This window comes from Nestor notabilis, unplaced genomic scaffold (assembly GCF_000696875.1).
Source record: "Nestor notabilis isolate BGI_N333 unplaced genomic scaffold, ASM69687v1 scaffold11578, whole genome shotgun sequence".
NCBI classification, from domain to species: Eukaryota; Metazoa; Chordata; class Aves; order Psittaciformes; family Psittacidae; genus Nestor; species Nestor notabilis.
The window spans coordinates 89,482-114,566 of NW_009938771.1; the positions used below are offsets into that span (position 1 = coordinate 89,482).

At 40.8% G+C, this 25,085-nt stretch overlaps 1 protein-coding gene across 1 annotated transcript in view; it reads left to right on the forward strand.

Annotated features, from left to right (window-relative positions):
* CERS6 (ceramide synthase 6) overlaps nt 1-24,750 on the forward strand; it is a gene marked incomplete at its 5' end in the record, with an annotated part of 80,770 nt that extends 56,020 nt beyond the window's left edge. Inside the window, 5 exons of the mRNA XM_010019512.1 lie at nt 1,127-1,255; nt 4,276-4,382; nt 20,505-20,661; nt 21,672-21,695; nt 24,589-24,750. Coding sequence (XP_010017814.1) covers nt 1,127-1,255; nt 4,276-4,382; nt 20,505-20,661; nt 21,672-21,695; nt 24,589-24,750 — 579 coding nt within the window. The remainder of the gene's footprint in view (nt 1-1,126; nt 1,256-4,275; nt 4,383-20,504; nt 20,662-21,671; nt 21,696-24,588) is intronic.
* Nucleotides 24,751-25,085: the final 335 nt, after the last annotated feature.

Sequence of the window (25,085 nt, forward strand, 5' to 3'; positions counted from 1 at the left end):
GCTTTCGCTCCTGAGGACCACTTAGCTCAGCAAGACTGACCCACAAAAGCTGCCAAGATAGCCAAATTCCACCTTCCAGGATGCTTGTCGAGCAGGCTGCCTGGATCTCTGTCCTTTCAGACAGCTCTACATGAAAGCTACTAGATCTACTGAGAGCTCTGGTAGTAATTTTGCACCCAGTGCATGGAGAAACTCCCCATGTTTACAGTCATCCCCAGACAAATGATCACTGTGATCTGACCTTCAGGGTTTTGATAGCACTTCCTCAAAGCTGTGCAGGTAGTTCAGCAAACTCCAGCAAGACTTCTTTTTGACCGAGTTGGTGCCTTGCAGAGAAGAGTCTCATCTCTGCAGGTTGCGTTCTCTGGGAAACCAGTCTAGGAGTCTAGGCCAGGGAGGCACTCTGTTCCCTCTGTTTTGCCTGCCCCTTGGCATGTATGGGGTATTTTTCGATAGTAACAGTTACCTGTTGGCCCCCTAACCTGCATCATTTGGGAGGCAGCAGCAGTTTAGATCTGAGTAGGCAAAAGTACACCAAATCATTTGAAGACTTTTCTGACCCTGTTACAGTGTGAAGACAAAGCAGGTTCATTAAAAAAACAAGAAACTGGTACTGGGATTCTCAGCACTGTGAAAGCTCTCAGTTGTGCTTGGCAGGTGACTGCTGATAACTCCTAGTGCTGTGGAAATGTGTTTCCCATTTCTTTGTTGCTATTTGAACTCTTGTGAATGCCACATTATTTTGTGTATTGTATGTTGCTTGGTGTACAAAAAATATGGTGTAATTTGACCTGTATGTATATTTGCATTTCCAAAGTAACTTCAGCCACAAATGTTTACTTCATTAGGTTAAATTACTGTGAACCGAGAAGTGTAGATATTGCCTAACTTTCAATAATATATTTGCATTTTGTTAACATACAATGACTATTTTATTCACTTTGAATGAAACGTATAGCAGAGTATTTAATGCACTTACATAGCAAGATCTTTATGTAACATAACCATGATGCTGGGTTTAAAAAACATCCATGCATTTTCCTGTAAGAGTACTGAATCTCACTGTTTGCTTCAATGGTTGTTTTTTTTTTCTTCTCCCCCCGCCCCCCATTTCTTGCTGCTCTAGGATTTTGGCATCATGTTTACACATCACATTGTAACAGTCACCCTGATAACCTTCTCATATGTAACCAATTTGACACGAGTGGGAACCTTGACTTTATGTCTCCACGATGCGGCTGATGTTGTCCTAGAGGTGAGAAAATATGTATATTATCGACGTCTGTACATGGCATTCACTGTTCAGAGAGCTGACATGTTAGTAGGTAGACTCTATTTGCTATGCAGAATGAGTGTTTCTTAAGAAGAGTCTGGATCAAGATGGTAATGGTGATTTATATAGTGTATTTCCTTGCTGAAATATATTACACTTGTAGCAGTGCATGTTTGTGACTTCAGGCTGGTTTGTCCTGTAATAAGTTGCTTGTACAGAGTAGAGACTGGTAATGCATTGCATGCCAGGGAGAGTTACACAGATATGAAATATAACATGGTAAAGTCGAAAGTTGCAAAATCTGGAAGGTGGTGACTGTGGGATAGAACCTTCTGGATCTTGACCCCTCTGACATGGTGTTTGGGGCAAGAACACCATCTCCAAGAGAATCAGGGTGTTATAGTTTGTTTCTGCTGTGCTTTGCTGGGCAGAGGGTGCTGGACAATTCAGTGGCTGTTTGTGTATGGGTACGGGCAGTGAGCTGGCTTCTGATCCCCAGGATTTTCCAGGTTCCCATGCCTCTGCATGCAGATAGCAGTATTAAGCAGCTGGCTTTGGAGAAGAAGGGTGATTGGAATTCTTTTAAGTCAAGATGGTCTATAACTTCCATAGCATCAATTTAGAGGTGGTGTCATCCTATATCTGCATCAGTTTTTAGATAGCTCTGGGTGATGCTGAGATGGGGCTGTCTGTGATCAAACGAAAGTTAGTAACTTTGTCTAAAATGACTTTTTATTAAAGTAGTTGCAAGGATCCTGTTATGCAAGAATATAGCCTCAGCGTGTGAGTCACCTATTGCAGAATCAAAATCCTGACATTCTGATTTGATAGTGCTGTAAATCTGGTTTTATTTTTTAATCTTTTTTTAATCTAGGAGGCACATGACTGCCTGAGAAAGCAACAGAGGATCTGTATTTCTCCTGTAAGAAATAATTACGTCTTTACAGGTTTATTTTTCTGTTTTAGCAATGTGTGTAGATCCATTGTGCTAGCTGTGGGTTTACCCAAACTTTCTCGATTCCTCTTCTTACCAGCAGAAGATCATACTCAAAGGAGTTCATTCCAGATCAGACCAGTATCTGTGGAACTATAAAACCACTGGAGAGCAGCTGTAATAGGCTAGCTAAAACCTGACCTTGCACACAGTGAGATACATCTTTTTGCTCAATTTCTCTATTCAGTCACTGGCTAAGACAAGGAGAAATTGCTGGTATTCTCACATGATCTGCAAACATTCAGCAAATACACTTCTCCAGGAGGCACATACTTTAGTGGTCTTTATAGTCAATTTGTTCATTCTGAAAATACTAAAGCTACTCTAAAGTGCAAAATAGAGAACCACAAGCCCTGACCAGCATTTACTAGGAAAGCCATTATGACTCAAGGGGCTTTCTTCTGCTAGGGCAGGGGGTCATAGCCCCCATGCCATATGGGGAAAGATGGACTCCTATACACTGCTGTGACATTACTATGACTGCTGCCATGGAAATACATCCAAAATTCCTATGTGAACTTTCAGTCACCTGAAAATCAAGGTGTTAGTGACTCTTCTGCTTTGCTTGTTGGCACCAAAGTGTTATTTTTCCCTTAAACTCATTTGTGTCCACAGGAATATAGGGCTGATTTGGAAGGGTTATGGGTTTTTTTGCACCACTGGTGGCTTTCCTCATCTTTCGTGAGCTTCCCACTTCCTAACCTGTTCTATGTCAGTGAGTAATATCCTTTATATTCAGGTTTTCAGTGGGAATATTGCAGAAATTAGGTAATATCCAGAAGTGCAGGCTAGTTTTGGCATTCAGATTGTCCAACATGAGCACTGAGCCCTTTCAGGTTTAGTGTGTTCATACAAAAAAAAATCAGAGAGAACGCAATAGTGCCTGTCAGCATTTTAGGCAGTCTTCTGGTTTGAATTCTGCATTCAGAATAGTGTTCTGTATGCATAGTTGTGGTAATTTTGCTCCCTTCTAGCTCTCTGGAAAGTCTGCGGAAGTAAGCATCTTCTCAGTATGGATACAGGTCCCCTCAGAGGGTGGCTTTGAAAGAGTTCCCAGTTACTTAAGTGGATATTAAATAGAGTTCTTCATGTATTTCATTGTGCAGTGATTCTCTAGATACATTTGACAGAAAGCAGAAAGAAAGACTGTCCCTGCTTTGAAGCAGATGTTTGAACATAGACGACTGCTTATGCACATGAACGCTGTGGAAGCAGCATAGATGTCTAACAACAACCTTGCTTGTACATACTGTTTTCTTCAGGGAGAAGAGAGCAAAGAAACTTCACAGAAGACCAGGGTTTTAATGAGCAGTTTGAGTGAAGAGTAATTAGTGACTCCTTCGCTGAGGAGGAGTCAGAAGACTTCATGAAGACAAATGACAGAGGCATGTAAAAATAGGCATAGGGAACAAGTTGTAAAGCCAAAGTTGGAAAGAGAGGGGAAGAGAGCCTTGGAAAAATATTTGAAGGGGAGGAGTATAATCTTTGAGGTGGACAGTGTTCTGTGTAGGCCAGGAAGGAAGAAGAGATGCTGTAGAAGAATGTAGGAGATTTGAGACAAAGTTTATATATGGCAAAGACAAGAATGACAGAGAGCATGGGGCAGGTGGAAGATGAATGGATGCTGAAAATGCAAGTGGAGCATACTGGAAAGGTGAGAGATGGGTAGGTAAAGAGGTTAGGGACAATGACAGTATAAACACAATTGGGATCAAGAAAAGGTTTAGAAGAGTGTGTGAGTCTGAAATTGTAGGATTTTTAAAAGGAAATGGAATGGGGAAGGAAGAAATGAGAGAAGAATTCTGGTTTTATGCAGTCTGGGTTTTTTTCCAAGAAGATATTTTCCAGCAGCTTGGTGGAGAAGAGTCACAAGGTCGCCTGTGAGGTGGCTCAATGAAAATGTTAGTGATTTCATAAAAAAATTATTTCTTCTTCTTACAGCTTATGCACAATACAAGAGAACACAATTGTCCTCTCAGAAGTAAACAGACATTTCTTTCTTTTGCAGGCTGCCAAAATGGCGAACTATTGCAAGTGTCAAAGACTGAGTGATCTTCTGTTCCTTACATTTGCCATTGTCTTCATTGTCAGTAGGCTTGGTATATATCCTTTATGGTGAGTAAACATATCGTTTTCCTCAAATGCTAAGCATCAAACAAGCTTGGAAATAACTATGTTGTAATTGAACATGATTCATTGAAATTACTTTGTGTCCCAAAGCACTAAGGAGAGTTTCAGACATAACCAGGTGCTGAAATAGCCTGTTGGTAGAGTGCCATTGTGTTTATTGTGTGCTAGGCAAGAAACATATGGGATTGCTGCTGCTTTTAAAGTAGACGTGGGTTGGAAACCATGTAACTTCAGGTTAGCAGTTGGTTGCCTGTGTTGGCAAGAAGTTAGAAGAGAAATAAAATACTAGTCACTGACGACACTGATCAGAGGCTAAGCTTGCAGCTAGGATCTTCTCATTAGCTTTCAGTGCATACTTTATAAATGTGTTCAGCTTAAAGAAAAACACAGTGAGATAAAGGGAGTCTGGCCTGCTGAAAATGGTATAAGGTTGTTACTGCCATGCAGATTGTAATACTGCAAGCTGCTTTTCAATCTCTCCTTTAAATTAGGGGTCCTGGGGAAGCTCTGTAATACATACATCTATAAGATAGTTAGGTGTTACTGTCATCTCATCTCTACCCAGACAAAGGCAGCTGCTTGCATGTGCACATACTCTCTCTTCTAGGTACACACACGTGCATGCACACAAACAGAACATAGATGTTTGATTATTTAGCTAGGCTTTCCAACATCCAGAAGGCAGTTGGCAAGTTAGGAAATACACTAATGTACTTCACTGTAGAAACCCATTCACGTTTCTGTGTAACTTGTGCCCTGTACATGAGGAGAAGGCATTCGCCTCGCTCTTTTGTGTTCTGGATGCATCCTTTGTTTTGTATGAACAGAATTAACCCATATCTCTGTATCCCTGTAGAGCATCAGAAGGCAGTGACAGTTTTGGTTTAGGGAAGCACCAAGAACGCCAGTGCTACCCTTTGCAGAGTTTTATTTAGAGAGATTACCACCAAGCTCCCTAATTAAGCACGCAGAGGATTTACAGATGCCAGTATCAACCTCTCTGCCACAATTTCCTTTCAAATCCTCTATAGTGGTATCTCTGGGATTTTGTTAATGCAAACAGGATGAGACCAAGGTGCCCTTAGGGAGCTGTGTCATCAGCTTTGCTTAATAGTACAATGTAGAAGTCTCATTTAGCATTTAATGACTCCAAAGATAACATGGCAATGCCTGGTCTCTTCTGCACTGTGCGCTGGTGAAGGACCATGATAAAAGGACAAAATGGATAGACAAACAAACTGCATGTTTAAAAAGGCTTGTTATTTTTTCCTGTGAGCAATTATTTGGTTTTTAAACATCTTTGCATCCCTTTCCTCAGTCTTTCCTTGAACTTAACTTGGCCATTCACTGAATTTTTGTAAAGGAAGTAAGGTATTTTTTCTACTTGCATCATCTCAGATAGGAAAAATGGTGGCACTCCTGCTGATAGGATTTCATCTGCCTGTTGCATTCTGGTTTATATTGAGAAATGGAGGAACAATCCAATTCTACCACTGCAGTTTTGCAACTTGAGACTGCAGTACATGACTCTGCTTCAGAGAAGGGCAGTCAAATGATGACTGGATGGATTCACAAAGGGAAAGGGAAAGGGGAAGTCAGACTTGACCAACCTGATAACCTATGATGAAACTACTGGGCTGGTGAATGAAGAGAGAGCAGTGGATATAATCTACATTGACTTCAGTAAGGCTTTGACACTGCCTCCTGGAGAATCCTGAGAGAGAAACTGGTAATATATGGGCTAGATGAATAAACAGTGAGGTGGATTGAAAACTGGCTGAGTGGCCAGAGTCAGAGGGTGGTGATCAGTGGTATGAAGTCTAGGTGGGGGTCAGTAGCTAGCAGTGTACCCCAGGGGTCAATACTGAGTTGTCCCATTCAACATCTTCATTAATGATGTGGATGATGTAGCAGAGTGACCCTCAGCAAGTTTGCCCATGTTGCAGCCTGTGAGGAGCAGCTGGTACAACAGAAGATTGTGCTGTCATCCGGAGGATGAACCTCAACAGGCTGGAGGAATGGGCGTACAGGAACTTCAAGAAGTTCAGTAAAGAGAGGTGCAAAGTCCTGCACCAGTATATGCTGGGGTCTGACCAGCTTTGAGCAAAAGGAACTGAGGATACCAGCAGACATCAAGTTGAACATGAGCAACCAATGTGCCCTTGTGGCAAACAAGGCTATAATGGTATCCTGGGCTGTAACAGGAGAGGTGTTGCCTGCAGGTTGAGAAAGGTGATCCTTCCTCTCTACTCAGCCCTGGTGAGGCCACACCTGGAGTATTATGTCCAGTTCTAGGCTCCCCAGAGCCAGAGGGATCCAAAGCTACTGTAGAGAGTCCAGCAAAGGGGTCACTAAGATTGATTAAGGGACTGGAGCACCTCTCATTTGAGGAAAGACTGACACAGGTAGGACTGTTCAGTGCAGAGAAGAGAAAGCTTAGGATAGATACTACTGGTGTATATAATAGATACATGAAGGGAGAGTGCGAAGAAGGCTGAGACAGGCTCTTTTCAGTGGTGCTTAGGGCCAGGACCAAAGGCAGTGAGCATGAACTGAAACACAGGAGGTTCCATGTGAATATTAGGAAACACTTTTTCACTGTGTGGGTGACTGAGCATGGGCACAGGCTGCCCAGAAAGGTTGTTGAGTCTCCATCCTTGGATACTCAAAGCCATCTGGACATGATCCTGGGCATCCTACTACAGATGACCTAAGTTGAGCAGGGGGAGTGAATAGGATGGTGGTGAGAGGTCCCTTCCAACCTCAGCCATTCTGTGATTCTGCGAGCTGCCTTGTGCATTTAGCTGTGACTTCAGCATTTAAACCTCACTCTGTATTATTTCAAATAGCAAAAGAAGAGCTGCTGACTTGAAATTTTTTTTTCAAATACAAAATTTACCAGATCACTGCTATGTGCTTGCTTTGCTGAATAGTCAACAAAGAGCAGATTAATCTTGCTCAGAGTGCACAATTTTGAAGATCATTAGTCTTCACACATTTAACTAGAAACAGCTGCCCAATGTGCCTTTTCTCTTAAGACACCTGAAAATCAGCAAGGTCCAGATTTTCCCATCCTTTACATCTTTACTGTGATATTCAAATTTTGGGAAGTCCATGCTTTCCACCTGAAGTGTTTAAAATAACACTGTGTTTATAAATGGAACTGAAACTCAGAAACTGGAGGTTCATGCTGTCTCGAGTAATTTCTGTGAAGTGTTGCAGCCAAGTGTGACACTGTGCAGGAAGCCCTTGCCTAAGACTGGGCAAATTATGAATTAAAGACTGACATGGCTAGTGGGAATCAGACATCATGGAGCTTTGCAAGTGTCTCTAATACACATCGCATGTCATCTGACTGGCAAAGTCCCAGAAGAGATTACCATCACAGTGATAAGTTATCTAGCAAGTGTCAAAACGTGAGCCCTGCTTTACAGCTGTGGCTTTGTGCTGGTGTTCTGGATGTGCCCACCCATACCTGTATACATTACATGACAGCAACTATTCCATGTCACTTTAGATTGAGTCATTACTGAATCCTGCTCTATAGAGTAACACTGGCCCAGTGTGTTAAAAGCAGGGTAAAAATCAAAGCAAGTAGATCTGGGGAAAAGGGAAAGGAAAGAGAGCTGCACAGTATTGATGTTGGCTCCCATGGTACTGAATATTGGGTTAATGAAGGCAGCAGGTTACAGCCGTGGGTAAGGTTTGCCACTGGGATAGAAAAGATCAGCATAGACATTTGAAGGCAGTGAAGGCAGAGGGATTGTGTATTACAGGAATGCAGCAGCTGACTGTGTGCTATGTGCTCCGGTGTCAGAGATGGAGCGGTTACACTGGCGATCCCTCTGTCTCTCCTCCCCCACAATCAACAAAAGGACATATTTATTTATTTGAATATGTAAGTGGTTCTGTGTTGTGTATGCGATCTTTGATTTTTAAGACTTACTCCCAGACCAAAGCCTTGATGTATGTACTCCTAATGGTTACCCTTACATACACCTATAAACACAGATAGTCCAGAAGCAGTGTCATAGTTCTCAGTACTGTGGGCCTTGCATGTGGCAGTGAGGGTTAGCAGGGATGAAGTATGGGATGTATAAGCTTGTCTCTCCAATTCCTTTTTCTCTATGAAACAGCAATTCTAAATCTTAACCCCCATTAGCTTGCATGTCAGCAAAGATGAGTCATTGGAGTGGCAGCAGGCCAGGAAGCATAGTTTTGCTCTCCTTTGCTGAATATTCAAAACAGGAAAATTTGGTGCCTGATTAATATTACATAAATATGCAAATGTTTCTAGCATAAAAACTGAGAGATATAAAATTGGTGTGCATGTAATGTAAAAGGAAGACTGTAATTTATAAGAAAACTTCCCACACACAGGAAGACGAATACCCAAGACAAGCTTCCAGAGACATTGCTTATAAGTGCTGGCATGCTGTTGTGCTCTGGCTTTGCACAAGTGCCATTTAATTTTGCATAAAGGTGCTAATAAACAATTCAGAATGTATCAAATGCTGTTGTTTGAAGGTTGTTTAGCATTGTGGCTAAGACAAAAGAAACTGGCAATTAGGTATATATTTAGCAGTCTTTCTGCAGGCATCTGGAGTTCATTTCAGCAATAATTCAAAAACCCCAGGACACTTTCTGCCTCCTGCTGCTAAGTGAATGTAGGAGTAAAGCTGCTATTTTCACTGACAAGACATTTTGCTTGTGAAATTCTCCCACTTGCGCATAATCGCTCTTCTAGCAAATTACAACATAAAACACAACTCTCCATGAGTCAGGGGGAACATGATGCCTTCTCAGGTGATACAGGATTGTAGGGAGAATGAAAGCAATCTCAAACCAAAGAATTGATGTAAATTACATGAGCCCTTGTCTAGTCTAACCAGTCTGGGCAAAGCAGTTGCTGCAGGCCTGCCTTTATTTCAATAAGCCTTGCAATTCCTCTTCCCCAGGCCTCAAATGCTTGGTTTTTAATGTAGTTACATGGTCATACTCTTCTGTCTGGTCATCAAGGAATGGTTTGCTTTTTGCTGTTGTTTTGTTTTTCTTTCACTATCCAAGCAGAGAAATTCCATGGGGTTGTAATATTTCTTAATCATTTTTTGAGCTCTGCAGAGGACAAACAGGCATCTTCTGTTCCAGGAGATGTGATTTAAGAGGTGATGTGCTGCATTTTCCAGTCTTTCTTTGACCATTGCTAGCTGAAGAATTCATGCAACTCCTCAAGCCTGGGCTGTATAAGAGATCCACAATTACTCACTTAGTTTGCATATTCTTCTGGGCTAGATGCTTTTTTTGATAGGGCAGTTTGAATAGATCTTCTAATGCTGTAAAGAGTCTGGAATCTGAAACTGGTTTCAAGAAGTGACCATGAACCAGGGTATTTCCAAGAGCTTCAGTGGAAGAAAGGTGTTTGGCATGGAGAAAGATGTAAGGTTGCTAAACCTGTTCATCTTTTAAAAAGATAGCTTAAAGGTAATTGCAGGTAGAGTGTTTGAAAGAAGAAGGTGGCTCCCAAGAAAGTTAAGCTGATATTTACTAGGTGAAGTCACCAAGCAGGTAGATTCAGGTTCTTTTAGGTTGCTCTGACTAGTACCAGTATGCTGTTGTTTTTCACTACTTTCGATTATTTCTATAATCAGTTACATTGTGTAAGAGGTAGAACACAGTGTTCCTGGCAAGGTTCTGCTGTCAAAAGATGAGGAAGCCAGGAAATGATATTCGCATTCATGTGACCTGTGAGGTCTCTGTATGCAGATATTACATATATGCACTGAAAAATGTGAAACAGTGGCTTACCTGTACAAATGTAAATGAAAGCCTGATTTAAGCTGCTTATAAAGAACACAGGTCATGTTCTGTATGTGCTTTCCCCCAGATTCTCATCTAGGCAATTTTGGTATAGTCCAGGTAGTCTGTATGTCTTCCTGTCTTCGATCTCTTCAGTCATTATCAGTGCCTAGACTACTGTTCCAAAGTAAAAAATATGAGGACAGACACTTTGATTGGTTGGTATAGTGTCATTTAATGTTGGTAGGTATGTCTTAACTGGATCTTCTGTTTGAGAGGCTGTTTGGAAAGGTTGTGTCAAAAAAAAAAGATGGCAAAAATAATTCTCACTGCTAGAACTCAAAGATGTTTCAGGTGCATGTCTCCTCATAAACTGCTAAATGGGATTTTTGTGCCAGCAAGTCCTATATAAGCATGGGTCTGCCAGTCCTAAGAACAACAACTTTGTTCCTTGTTATTTTTTCATTTTTAAAGCTCACGAGAGTACACACAGTCTGGCTCATGGCTGATTTCTAATTGCCTTTTCATGGCAGTGAGTATCTGCGTGAACCACAAAAGCATGGCATGATCCTCGCTGAGTTAAAATTAACTTCTGCTCACCATGGTGTGCTGTAATGAACCCTAGTTACTTATTACCAGTCTTTCTCTTATCTCTACATGACTGGCTGAATAGCTCTTCCCAAGTTTCATCACTGATTGAACAATAGTGTAGGATATAGCCATGCTGTTAATGTGCACAATGGGTCTCCAAATAGTCTCTAGTGTTGCCAGTTTACAGTGTTCTCTCTCCACTCTGGTATCAACTTCTCTCTGAGCGAAATTGCAGCTTGAGTTACAAATAGGGCAGCTCAGAGCCCCCATAAGTAGCAGCTGGTGCAGAGATTTGCTGAACCTCTCTTTTTCACAGCTTTGTTCTTTTTCTAGCTGATATTGACTGGTTTTGTGCAGCTCTTAACATGCAAGCAAGTTGAGTCGTCATCTTTCATACTGGTTTTCTTTGCTGGCACATTTCTTCCTGTTTGGCCCTTGGAGTATGTGAATTGTGGAAGGCAGCATGTGGACCCTGGTCAAGCCACCCTGCTTCATTCATCAGAAAGCTCAAACCTACCCTTAAAAAGCATCCTGCTATGTTAAAGCAATACATAGGGACTAGTTAAAGCAAGAATCCTGGTCAGTTACTTGGCATGTCAAGAATGTAGGTAGCCAGATAAATCCCAACTGCTCAGACCTTGTCTGGACTCTGAATGAATACAGTGTTTTATGATGGTTTTAGTTACTCTCACTGGATCATGAAGTAAGTGAAAACCTTTCTAGCCTGACTTATGTATAGAGCTGGACAAGTATCTCTGATTTTTCAACAGAAAAATAACTTTTTTATTAAAAAAATAAATCTCTTCTGATATGGTCTCAAGCTTATTTTGCTCAGAGTATTACCTAAATCAGAGCACAGTTCAAGTTGTTTGTGGATAGCAGATACTGAAGGAATAAATTATGATTTTGATACTTGATTCCTGATGTTATTCATGCTGTCACTGAGTGAATACTGTAGAGCTAACAAAAATTATCTAATGCACTTGTATTTCAGGCTGTTTGTAGTTTCAGTGGTCAATTTATGACCGATCAGTTTATCAAGAGCATTTAATAAAAAGTTTTTGGCAAGCTAAGTACAGTATATTTGAAGAACTCATAGACTTCAATTTATAGATTTAAAAGGTTTCATTAACCAATTCTCCATAAATTTACTCACAACTCTTGTCTTAGCTCTTGAGCAGAGCATATATAATGTTGTCATCCCATCTGCTTTCGACAAAACGTTATCTGATGTTCTCCTTTCTAATGCCTGGTTATTTTATTTCCTCAAATTGTTTACAGTGCTTGTGAACTCAGGCTTCTGCGTTCTGTATGAAGCAAAGCTGAAGTCTTTGGAGTGCCAGGTTAATACCGATCCAGCTGTTTACAGGGAAGCTGTAAGAAATTGAAAGGTTACAGGTGTTATTCACCACTGTGGGTTTGCAGTGTAAATAACAAAATGTGGCATTTGCTCAGTGTTTCCTTTTTTAAGATTTTCTTGTGATCACAACAGGAAAAAAAATACATAAGAAAGGATTTCATGAGGCTTCCAAAGCTGATTCTTATCCTCTTTTTTAGTTTCTACAGGCTGTACCCTGTGGCTGTAATAATGCTTTCTGTTGTCAGGGATAGACTGTTCAGCCAGTGTTCTCTCTTTCCTCCTTTTATTACAAAATATGTCATTTCTAAAACCTGTGATTTGATTGAAAACAGGACAGAAACCTGTGCTGTGGTACTTGTTTTACTCACGATTATTTTGGTGACTGTAAATGTCTCAGGGGAAGGGAAGCAACACTGGTGTCTTGCGGCCAGACATGTTACCTACTTTTAAATCATCTCAGCAAGACGTGGTGACTGCAGAGTATGGATGACCTGAGGAGGCTGAACTGAGAGTTGCTTCCACTACGGTAATCGGTTTCTCATATAAGCTGCCTTGTAGTCAGCTGAAGTTCTCCAAGTGTCCTCTGAAGTTCCATCATTTGCAGGAAGGAAGGGGAAAAAAAAAAATAAATGAGGCAGACCATAGGAATTTGCAGTTTCATTGTTGATTTGGGGGAGGGGGGTGTTGTTTTATCTAAAAGAGAGGGATGTGAGGAAACTTTGCCCCAAAGTACATCTTTAAGTGTTGCCCACTCTGCAGAGGGGAGAGCTGTGCTGGTACTGTAGTAACACAGACAACCTATACAAATGCTGACAGTCTATGTGGCTGTAGGTAGTCCAAGCATATGCAAATATTCTGCCTCTTCTCAATCCCTTTTCTCTTAGAGGCTGTATCTGTAGCACCAGGGTTTGCTGCTAGTGGAGCGTACACTCTGGTGCTACAGACTTGACATAAAAGCGGAACTGGTTCCCTGTGAGCTGCTGATGTATGTGGGACATAAAAATTACAGCTGTACAAAAGCATGGGAGTATGATAGTTAACTTACCAGCTTGAAATAGTAAATGGCTTTTGAAGACCATGATCAACAGCAGCTAGGGTCTCATGAGTGCTCAGCTAGGAGGAGGTCATGGTAGCTAAATACTTTGGGAGAAACCTAGCACCCATGTGAGCACGTTCTGTTGGTTTCATCATGTTGTACGATGGCAGAGTTTGACCTGTAATAGCTATGAAAATAGAGATCATTATTAAGCACACTGTATTACACTGATAACTGTTTAAGGCTAATTTCCTAGACTTTGGTGTGAAGGAAATTCTTATGATGCTTGTGGTGGCAAAGGTTTTTGGTGGTGGGTTTTTTCCCTCCCCATCCACATCTGTTGGCATTTCTTCTACAACTGGACCATAATACTTAATTCATTTGTTTGAAAGATGAGTCCGTGGCAGACACTGTTCCACCACATTTCCATAAGCTGTGTGATTTCTATGGATTTTAAAATTATTCCTTTACTGTAGGGAGGGGCAGTTCTCAGGACAAGACCAATGAATCCTAAGTGAGATACCCCTGCTATTGATGGGATTGTAAGCCACCTGAAAGATACTGGGTACAAGGCAGAGAACTGGCTGCAGCTGTTCTGTGATGTTTTCTGGGCTTTTGAAGTAGTTCTGTTTAGTTCCTGCATTTACAGAAAGTCTGGGTAATCTTTTTCCCCCTGAAATGTTTGCCATGGCATATAGCTAAACACAAGGCAAAGTGTCCGTGTGTGCTCCAAAAGCAAGGGGAAGAAATACTCCTTGAACAGAGATACTGCACTTATTTTTAGTCAACAGAAAGAGGCATGAGGAGAGCTTTTTTGTTCTCTGATACCCTGTTTTGCAAAGATTGGAAACTGGCCTCCTGTAGTTTACAACAAATGCCTTTCTTATTTGGAACATGAACTCTAGGCAAATGGATCTTGATATTCTCTGTTGCTCATATAAAGGTTTTATGTGTGCCTGGAGATTTTCAGATTTGGAAATGTCATTCTTAGCATAACATAGTTTCTCTGTGCCTGTGTGTTATGATCACAGGCCTTTACACAAGCATTTTGCCAGAACACATTACTGATACAACATTTTACTGAGTATAATTACTTTCTGCTAGGAAATGAGAATTCTCTTCACATCCTAATGTCTATTGAAAAGTTCTCGTGAGATTTGAGCTTGGATTGTGAAGGTGTCTCTGACCTTGTATTCTTGTTTTTTCCTATCCAGAAGAGTGGAAATACAATTATTCATACCAGTGGCTGCAAAATCAGTTAATGGGCAGTAGCTGTTGATGAGAAAGAATTGAGTGAAAAGCACAGCTGAACCCAAGACAGTGACAGCTCGATCAGAATGTTTTCTTTTACAGTACATCAAACGTGAATAATTTCCTGCCTGTTCCATCATTTTAGTGAAGTAATTGGAAAGCCTATTGATCTACGCAGGGCTTAAAATAACACAGTCTCAGTGACAGGGCTGTAATTTCTAGAAAGAGGTATTGTTCCTGATTAGTATTAGGACAGGAGCCACCCATCTTTAACAGCAGCTGAGCTTGTGTTAGCATCATGTCAGGAAATCTTCTGATGTGGGGCTGGTATGAGTGAGAACTTCACATGATGGCTGAGCTCACTGATAAAATTGAAGTGTGTAGGTTTAATGTTCTGAATGCTGACTTGAGAGTTTGTCTTTTCGTTCCTGCATTTTGTGGCAATTTTTCATCAACTTACTGTAAGAGGGTAATGAGTATCACCAACCAAAAAATTAGAGGAATCAGTCTGAGATGCTTTAAAGTTCATCTCTCTTGCCTCCCCATCCTTCTTTCCCTTTTCATTGCTGCAGTTCATCTGACTCTTCTCAGTTCACAGTGGGTCTCTGCTCCTCTCCTTGTATTTGCCATGCACTGATTAGTGGCATAAATCCTGCTCTGGGATACTGAAAACCTAAGAGACAGCAGGATCTGAAAAGGGAAACCAGCTTGTTCTTCCACTCAGCAAGAACCAAGAAGCATCTGTTTAGAGCAGAACAGTGATATAGACACAGCAGCTGGCTGAGCTGAAACTCTGAAGAGGAACAAAGTTGGTAGGAAAGCCCTTTATGTACTGGATTTGCTATAATTAAATATTTAGCTGTGCTGCAGCTTGAGGGGCTCCAGGACATGCAAGTGATGTAGAGCAAAGTTTCATTGATTTAATGGCTCTTTTGGACATCATTTCATACCCTTCTCAGGTAAAAAGTTGGGTAACTAATCTGAAGTCTCTTATGTAGAAACATCTGTGTGTCAGGTCACCTGTTGTGTAAAGTTAGCTCAGCATTGTCACTGTAAGTAAGTAGGACAGCATGGGATATGAAGTCTTCTTAGATTCCAGTTAAGGTCTAAATCCCAGCGATAAATCTTGACTAGTGATGAAATGTAGCTGATTTATCATCCTATTGCTGATCAATATGTGCACATATGTGTGCTTTCACACTCCACTGCCTCTTCATTTATCTGTGAACCTCAGTGGTATTTTTTTTTCTACCTGACAGTTTCATCGCATCTTTTAAGCAAGTAGTCCATGGTGTTTTATAAACAAGGTAATGAATTAATTGTCCCGGCATTTTTATGTGACAGACAAGATGTACCAATACCTTGTGTCCATCTTTAATGAAAACTAAACTATGGAAAGAAATTTGCAATTTTTTTTGATCACATAGTAAGTTAACAAAACAGCTAAATCCAGAATTTAGGACTCCTGACTATTTGTTCTGTGGTCTCGGTTACTTTTTACCATGTATAATGAAGAACAAACTACTACGTTTTGGGGCAGAAGGAAGTGCAATTGTTTATTTTTTAAAGGAAAATTTTAAAAAAGCAGAAACTTTGAAGCACTGCTGGCAGTACTATTGTCAGATTAATTGCACTAAATAGGATCTGAATTTTATTAGTTCCCACATAGATGTAATTACCTATTTGCAGTATTGCAGGATGTCCCAGTGCAGCTGGTTATGGTGCGATATAGAATATTGTTGTCTAATATACACTTGGTAAAAGAGATAAAGACATTTATTCTGAATTAGTTAGGCATACTAGTATTATGTTTTGCTGTCCTTGGTTATACTTTGAGACTTCTGGCTATTGCACTGTGGTAACAACATGCCTTTCATTCAGTATGCTACATGCACAGTATGTTGGTCACTGCACAGTGCTGCAGAAGTTAAGGCAACTTGCAGTAGCACTCATTTCAGCTGCACAGTTTCTGCTCCCATTGGATGTGATGATAGTGTCATCACCCTGCTGTGCTTCATTCTGTAGAGTTTGTAATGAATTTCCTGCCTGTCTGGAAGATTGCCTACTCCTTCCTCATGGCCTTCTTTCTCACCTCCTTTCACTCTTCTCAGGGTCCTTTCAGAAGCAAGCACAGCACATATTTGTCATTTCTCAGACAAATGTAAATAAGCATTTTATTCTTCCACCATCCCTCTCTCTCTTTATCTCTCTTCCTTCATCTCTCTTTTCTCCTCCCATCCATGGTGGAAGACAAGTAATCGACTAGCCAAGAATTAGTAGCTGTTATCCCAGAGCCTGGAGTTGAGCCCACTAAGTCGAGGGAAAGGAGTGTAATCTTACCTGAGTCTGTGTGTGGGCCTGTTGCTGAAAGCCTTCCAAGTATTGCTTTTCTCACTACATAGACAGTAGAGGAAAAAAAAAAAAGTGTTGGTGTGTTGCAGCTGATTGTCTCCTAGTTGTTGGAAATTTGTTAATTTTATTCTGAGTGTTCAATTACATTTGTAGTACAGCAAGTACAGAACTACCTCTCCTGATGGCTCAGACATTGTGGCAGCATTCCTGAAAGTCTACCCCGCAGTTCTGTAAGAGTAGATTGGACTTTAAGTGGTGAATTTCTTTTCATTTGCCTTCATCAAGCACACTGCTTAATTCAGGATGCTAAACTGAGATCTTCGTGTGGCCAGCAGCATGACCCTGCTTGGGATGCATTTAATAAGGGAAGAATACTTTCCATAAGATTATATAGTTTTGTCCAGATATCAAAATCTCTCAGGACCTCAGAAAAATCGCTACAGTCCAGAACCTATTTTCAAAAGCAGAAGCTAACATTCTGCTTCAAACAGCAGAGACCTGAGAAATGCTGACCAGGGTTCAGAGAGGTAGAGCACTTGCAGCTTAGAGTAATTTCTCCTTGTGAGATCCAAGTCCAGCTGTTTCAAGTCAGATAGCCAAGAGTCAAAGTTTCCACCATTCATTATGAAAAGCTGGGATTTAACCAGTGGAGAGCTTTGAAAAATTTCAGCAAGCATGTTTGCAGATTTAAGTGCCTGAATGCCTTTTTGAGTATTTGAACCTGATTTATTTGCATATACATCATATATACACTTTCTCTTTGTGTAATCCACTCTCATGCTGTTTTTTCCAGTCCGTTCTTTGTGTAGTTGGTTAAAATGCTTCTGTTGAATCCTTTCAGCAGTGGAGTTGGTGGAAAGTTGTCTAACCTTTCTTCCCTCCTTCACTTCCTCAGACTCTATAAGTAGAATTTCTCTCTGTATTCTGCCTACTAACCTCATGAATTTTCCCCCCATTTCAGACTTTTGACATGAAATAATTGATGTATTCTGAGAGAGAAAGTTTATTTACTTTCCTCCTTTTTTTTATAGTTTTTTGTATTTTTCATTCAGGCTTAGCCCTACGTGCTTAGGCATAGCCTTAGCTCCATCTGCACACCTACCCTGCACATCAGGTCACTGACCCCTTAGGAATGCTGAGCAATTACTGGGATCTTTGTGCAGCTTCAATGAAAATTTCCAGTCCTGTCCTTAGTTTGCCAGACATGAACAGGTTAGAAAGAGGTCTGCTTTTTCACTGAAGGCTTATTTCCCGTATCTAATACATACTGACTTATTTGCACGATGACTTACTTGCACAATGAAATGACTTTTGGAACCAGAAGCACTGTTTTTGGCCTTCCTATCTTCCTGATATTTTGGACTTCTGCGGGAACAGACCATCTGCATCTCTAATGCTGCTCTTTTAACTTGGCTGCTATGGAAGTTCCCAGAGGTCAGTTTGGTTCAGTGAATGAAAATATAAACAGAAACCTGTAGGAACTGCATTTAAAATTCCGACGCATATAAAATTTTACATGTAAAAGAAGACGGTTGGATATAAACAAAGGTAGCTTTACACACAGGAGTTGTTGATTTCGAGTTTGAATTTTATATAGTGGTTAGAACTGAAATAGGAACTGGTGAAGTAAAACAGTGCTGATGACAGCTGTGTTTTGATATGCATGAGAGCGTCTCCTTGAATTATAAAGTGGGGTATTGCTGTGCCATGTAAAGCTACCATTGGCAGAACAAATTACACAAAGCTGAGACTGAAGAGTTATAGCTGACAGAAGCAATAATGTGATGGAGTCTTTGCAAACTGGAAAAGAGTTTGTTTTTCTGATGTTCGCGCCATTAAACAGAAGACAGCGTAAAAACACTGCTATATAGTAAGGTTATAAAACATCTACTTCTCAATAGATTATGGAGCAAACATGCAGTTTAGTGTAGAAAGGCAAAAATAAAAATGTAGAAAATTTATTATGAAGTGCCCTACACGTATTAAGGCCAGTGCATTAGAAATCACTGGTTGATTTTTTACCAATACTGTTCATACACAAATCATTACCACTACTTGTTGTGTTCTGGGTTTGCTGTCTGCACATGCTTCTTACTAATATTACTTGCTGATTTTTATGTGCTTGGAAAGGATTGTGGGAAATGTGCTTGCTTATTAAGAAGCTGAGCCAAATATCTCTAACTTTTCAAATGAGAGCTGTGCTGTTCTGAGGCCCTTGCAGGACCTCAGTTGCATCTGCTGCCTTCAGACAAAGCTGGTGCAGCCCAAGAGCTGTGCAGTCGTTTGCTTGATTAAATGTGCCATCTAGTGGCTAGCGGTTGATAGTTAATTTAGAAAAGAAAACATAAAGCCAATGGACTTTTTAATGCATTTTTACACCAGCAGGGAAAATGGTTGGAGGGTGACAAATCCTTATATTGCCTTCTTTTTCTCCCCCCAGTTAACAGGCATTCATAGATCATTATTTATTTCCAAAAATATCATTGTTTCTACTGTTGTCCACCCTCTGTTCTCAGGCTGTTTGCTGAGGTCCAGATTGAAATCATCTGCTATGGCAAAGTCTTTGGGCTAATTAGAATTGGAATAGTTACCACTGTATTCACAAAGCTTCAGAAGTCATGTTGCAATATCCCTGTTACTGCCTGTATCTGAAATGTTGTTTCTCAAAAACTTAGCTCAAATGTCTAGAACTGCTGGGATTTCATAGAATCACAGAATGGTTTGGGTCAGAAAGGACTTCTAGAGATCATCTAGTTCCACCCCCCTCGCCACAGACAGAGACACCTTCCACTAGATCAGGTTGCTCAGGGCCTTGGCCAACCTGGCCTTGAATGTTTACAGGGATAAGGCATCTACCACCTCTCTGGGCAACCTGTTCCAGTGTTTCACCTCTAGATCCCTGCTCTCGTTTTGAAACTATTACCCCTTGTCCAGTTGCAACAGGCCCTATTAAAAAGCTTGTCTTATAAGCATCCTTTAAGTATCGAAAGGCCACAGGAAGGTCTCTCACGCCTTGCTGCCTGCATGTATCCCGGTTGTCCACCTGTCCTTTACGTTACTGTTAAACCTCACTCTTGCTTGTACCTAGGTGGTTTGAAAATCGGATTTTGCGCAAAAAAAGCTCACCATATCTATCCAATACTTCAGTGGTTAGTGCATGTACCGAGGATTCAGCCCCTCTACTAGTTGATTATTTTGACTTTGTATTCTTGTTGGCGCTGAGGTTTCCTCTGCTTATGATGGGATATTCAGCCAAAGCTCCCCCATTCTTAGAAAATCCTGCAGAAGGCTGAATCCTGACACACATGTGCCACTGTTTCATATGCCGCTGAAGTCTCACTTTAATTGAACAACAGTCTCAGCTGTTTTCAGTTCCACACAGCACATCACTCAAATTGCTGATACCAAGAGGGCAAAGACATCCATAGCTATGTACACTGAAACAAACCCACTGGCTCTGAGGCTGGGTTTGGGAGAGAGGGCTTCAGATGGGAGCACTCTGAGGATCTTTGTGATGTTTGTTAAATTAAATTAAACACTGAAAGCAACATTTTTATGTTGTTTCTTTCTGGAGACACCCATGGGATTCAGTCTGAGTCACTCTGAGAACAATCTGTGAGGATGCCATCTAATCAAGTACTTATCTTGATTTTAAAAGGGCTTCTTTTAGATTGTTGGCTTAAGGAAAGTGTTATTATTTTTCTGTCCCTTTCTATTCTAGGATATTAAACACAACGTTGTTTGAACTATATGAAGCTTTGGGCAATTTTCCTGCCTTGTGGGTCTTCAACATGCTGCTTGTGATTCTTCAAATTCTGCACTGTTTTTGGTCTTACCTAATCATAAAGGCAGCCTACAAAGCTATATCAAAGGGCAAGGTAAGACAGCATGCTTCTGTTTCACGTTTAAGATTTTAACTTTTTCAATACCAGTACAGGATCAATCACTTCGATTACTTTTTCTTTCTAATCCATAACACATTGCTGAAGACACACTGTTTTATGTGAACTCTTCTTTCTTTTCATGGTAACTTTATTCCAGTCCTTCTACCAAGATTATACTCTTTCTAGTGATTGTATTTTATGTGCTTCCACACTTCTCTTTTATAATTTGGTACACTGAACCAAACTACATTAGCGAAATTGGATTTACAAAAAAAAACCAAACCCAAGCAAACTGCTTTCTTGAGGCTGCCAGTTCTGGTTTTATTCTTTATAGTATTTGTTAGCAAAGTGTTCATTTCCCAGCTGGTAGTGATAGTAATACTAATACAAATTGAAAATCTGCTGCCTTTGCTAGTGGCAAAGTTACAAATCACAGCCTCTTTTGGGGTTTGGTATTAATGAGGTTCTGTAAAGGACTACGTGTTTTCTTTCTAGAATTCCTACAGCAAGACTATTTGGGATAAAATTTAGTGTCTTGCTGCCATTGTTACATTTCTCAGGAAGATATAATTCACAGAAATGCTAGCCCCACTACGCTTGCTGTGCAGATACAACACTCGCATTTAGATGGTAGCACTAACACTTGCAGATCACGTGAAGTGCAGGGCATTTTGTCCTTAAAGAGTAAAGCGCATGAGTAGATGTTTTAGACATGTGACCACCCCTGAAGTGAATGGGATTGTTCTGCAGAAAACTGCTTTCTATGAATGTACTGGAGAGCTCAGCCTTGCCTTGGACGGAGCCCAGAATCTGCCACTCGCTCTGTATGGAAGACAGTGCATTCATGAACTGTATATTGCCTGGAAGCCACACTTCAGTCTCTTCTGCTTTTAGTGATTATTAGCCTCAGCTGTCCTGTCTGAATTACACCAGTGACTTCAAAGGGTGCTTCATACTCTCTCTTACTCTGCTTGTTTATCCTTTCCCTTGTGCTGTGCTGGAAGGCTGGGAAGTGGAACCCCTTGCATGTAAGTTTCTTTAAATTTTCTATGCTAAAGATTTTTCTGCTCAATGCTGGTGTTTGTGGTTTGTTGGTTTTTTTGGTTTTAATTTGTAGTTTCTGCTTGGTATTTTTATCCATTTTTTGTGTTTAAATATTTAAATGAAGGCTATCTTTAAAGGCCAGTTTTACTTTTTGCCTATGTGTTGCCCAATACTATTAAAACCCATTCTATCTGTAGCATCTGAGTGCTATTGTGTTACAAATTTTTATACACATCTGTATCAGCAGGAGCTGCTCTGTCACCATGCAGGAAGCATACTTCAGAACATAAGTCCTCTGCCTTGTAGTTCAAACAATTGCAGAGGAGAAAATCTAGATTGTACAAGAGCAGAGTTAGACACTCACAGTAAGACAGTGACCAGGTTAAAGAAGCGTATGTATGACATAGGCACTGAAGGTTCTTCTTACTTCCTCACTTGCAGCCCCATTCTTTTAATTTTTGCAGTAAAATAAGCAGTGTTTTCACAACACATTACAGATAATTTACAGTGGATCTTCATCCTAAGTTATTGTTTTATTTTTGTATGACTAGTATCCACCTTTGGAACAGCTCAGCTGATAAAGCAATTATCATTAAATTGTTAACTAATCCTGATCATCTGTTTCTTACTCACTGTTATGCTTCAGAGTTTTATAAATCTAGATATATATTCTCTAGACTTCTGTAGAAATTAGTCCAGTGTGCTCTTCTGGAGATAAGCAAAGAGAACCAAGTACTGCAAGATGTGTAGCATTCATGTCAGGATTTAGGTCCGAAGACCCTGGTGTGTTGCTGCGTTTTGAAAGTAAGGAGAGTGAATCACATATTTAACGGAAGTGGCTGCAGCATAAGATCTTTGGATTGTTTGGCTTTAGGGTAGGACCTTAGCAGAAAAATTGGCAGTGAATCTGATATATTAAGAGAATTTAAGATGACACAGAACTGTTCAATCATCCAGTCTGCCTTTGTGTTGATCACAGACACTCAGTACCCTGTACTCAACCCGTTCACTTCTATCTGATGAAAGTATGATTCTCAGTGTATTTATGTATTCCCACAGTTTTAATATTGAAGTCCCTTTATATTAATGTTAATTGAAGCTGTGTAACTATGAAATCAAATTTCTGACCTCCAGCTGAAATCTAGTTTCACATCATCAGAATTGCCGACTTGTTAGACATTGACATTAAAAACTACTTGTTAGGAGGGATATGGAACTGTGTGTTTCTTTTTTATCTGTTCCCAAGCAGAACAGTGTCAGTCAGGTGTTACGATATTGCAGGGATACATTGGGAGCCCCAGATCAAATGACTGTTTCTGAAGTGAGAGCTGGAGAGCAGAATTGTCATGAGGGCTTTCAGGAGTAGAAGAGGATTATCATAAGAAAAAAAATTACATGTGGTGGCCCTGTTCTTTAAGAGTTTTGATTTCTTTGGGAAAGAGACTTGCCATGTGTTCTGCCCCCTTTATGTCCATTTGCTGAAGTCAATTGTAACTGCCCAGTGTGGCAACCAGCACAGCATGGATGTGAACGAATTCTGAACGAATTAGAAGCTCAGCTATACAAACGGGTAGAAGCAGGCATGGAAAGCTGCATTTTTAATGCTGCATGTAGCTTAGACTTTAGGCCTCTTTCCATTGATGTTGGGTTTTTTTTTACTTTGTCTGATGCACTCTTAACAGGTTTTTCAAGATCAGGCTGGGTGAAAATCTGGGTGATGGTACCTGACTCCACAGCTGACCCTACTTTGAGCAGGACGTTGGGCACAGACTTCCTGAGGTCTCTTCTGGCCTGAGTTATCCTATAATCCTACACATTGGCAGTGCCACTGTTACCTCCCTGGGGAAAGCATTCATTAAAACCAGCTCAGGCAGAGCCTTTCCTTTGCAGGATTTTGTTTTCTGTTGCCCTGTTAGCTCTCCTTAACCTGCCTGTTATTGGCTTCCTCATGTTTTTGCTTGTTTTGGGTGCATCTGACTGAATGGGGTGAAGCAAAGTCACCTCAGGGATTCTAAAGAGATTCAGCTCTCAAACTGAGTGAACTTCCTCTGTGATCTTCAAAGAGCTCTACAAAGTTGGAGAATGGACTCAACCTAAGGAACAGCATTCACCCAGTAAATGGGTATAAACTGGCAGGAAAGAAGTCAACTGGAAATTAGCAGGAAATCCCTAGCAATTAAGGTCAGTCTGTTTCTGGAACAGATTTCCGGTGACACATTGGGCAGCCAGTTGAACTGCTCAAGTATGTTTGTGGTTCCTGTGATAGGGACTGAAGTGGACTATGTCCATGGTTTCCAAGTCCCCTTCTCACCACTTGCCTGAAGTCAGAGACTGCAGTTACCTGGTGCGGTGAGTTACGTTTCAACCAGTACTCCTGTCTTCTACTGCCACCTGTAGCACTGTTCCCTCGAGCCATACGGCCTCTAAAGAATGAGCTGGGAGGTGACAGGGAAGAAGCTGAGTTGAATATTTCGTATTATCAGGTCAAAAAGAAGCAACCTGAAGGAAGCACAAAAAATGAAGTTGTAGTAGAAGGGCAGAGAGACTGGGGCTAGATTGAACTTGGGAGCTTGGATTGTTGGTTACTTCAGCTTGTGCACAACCCTTTGCCTTGAGCACTTTGTCCTCACTTGGACATACTACCTTCAGTGCACCAGTGCAAAGTTCTTACCCTGCCTTTGCATATAGCATATGTGTATGCAGGCATCTCTGTTTGAAGTGAGTCCAGGCAGGCAAAGGCAGAGACGTGTGTCCAAGCTGAGATTGCCTTCAAAGCTCAAATTGAAAAATGTTTGAATTCCCTGATTCTCTTGAACAAGAAAGCTCAGTAGTTTCCTTGCAATGATCTACTGCTTACTTCTTTGTCAAATTCTACAGGTAGCAAAGGATGACCGAAGTGACATTGAGTCAAGCTCAGATGAGGAAGAAACAGTACCTCGTTCAAAGACCCCACACAGCGCTATCTCCACTAATGGGACCAGCGGTGCCAATGGGACAAACGGGTATCTCACTGGTGGCACTTGCTCAGAGGAGCATTAATCCTTGAGTTCAATCATGAGACACGAACAGAATGAACTGTTTGCTACTGGAAGTAAATTATAAGTTGTGAATGCATTTTTTTCATATATCTCAGCATCAGAAAAAATTAGGAGTATCAAAGCATTCTGATAGCGCACTGCCATATTTCCTGTTTGTGAATGAAGACAACACACCATTCTGTATACGTAGGCATGCTGTATGTGTATGTAACTGACAAAATGGGAGCAGTATTTTCACTAGTACTGTCTTTGAAATATTATTTATTTTGTATTCTTTTGGGAACTTCTGGACAAAAGGGAATATCCATTCTCAAACTTTATCTCTTGGGATTCTCA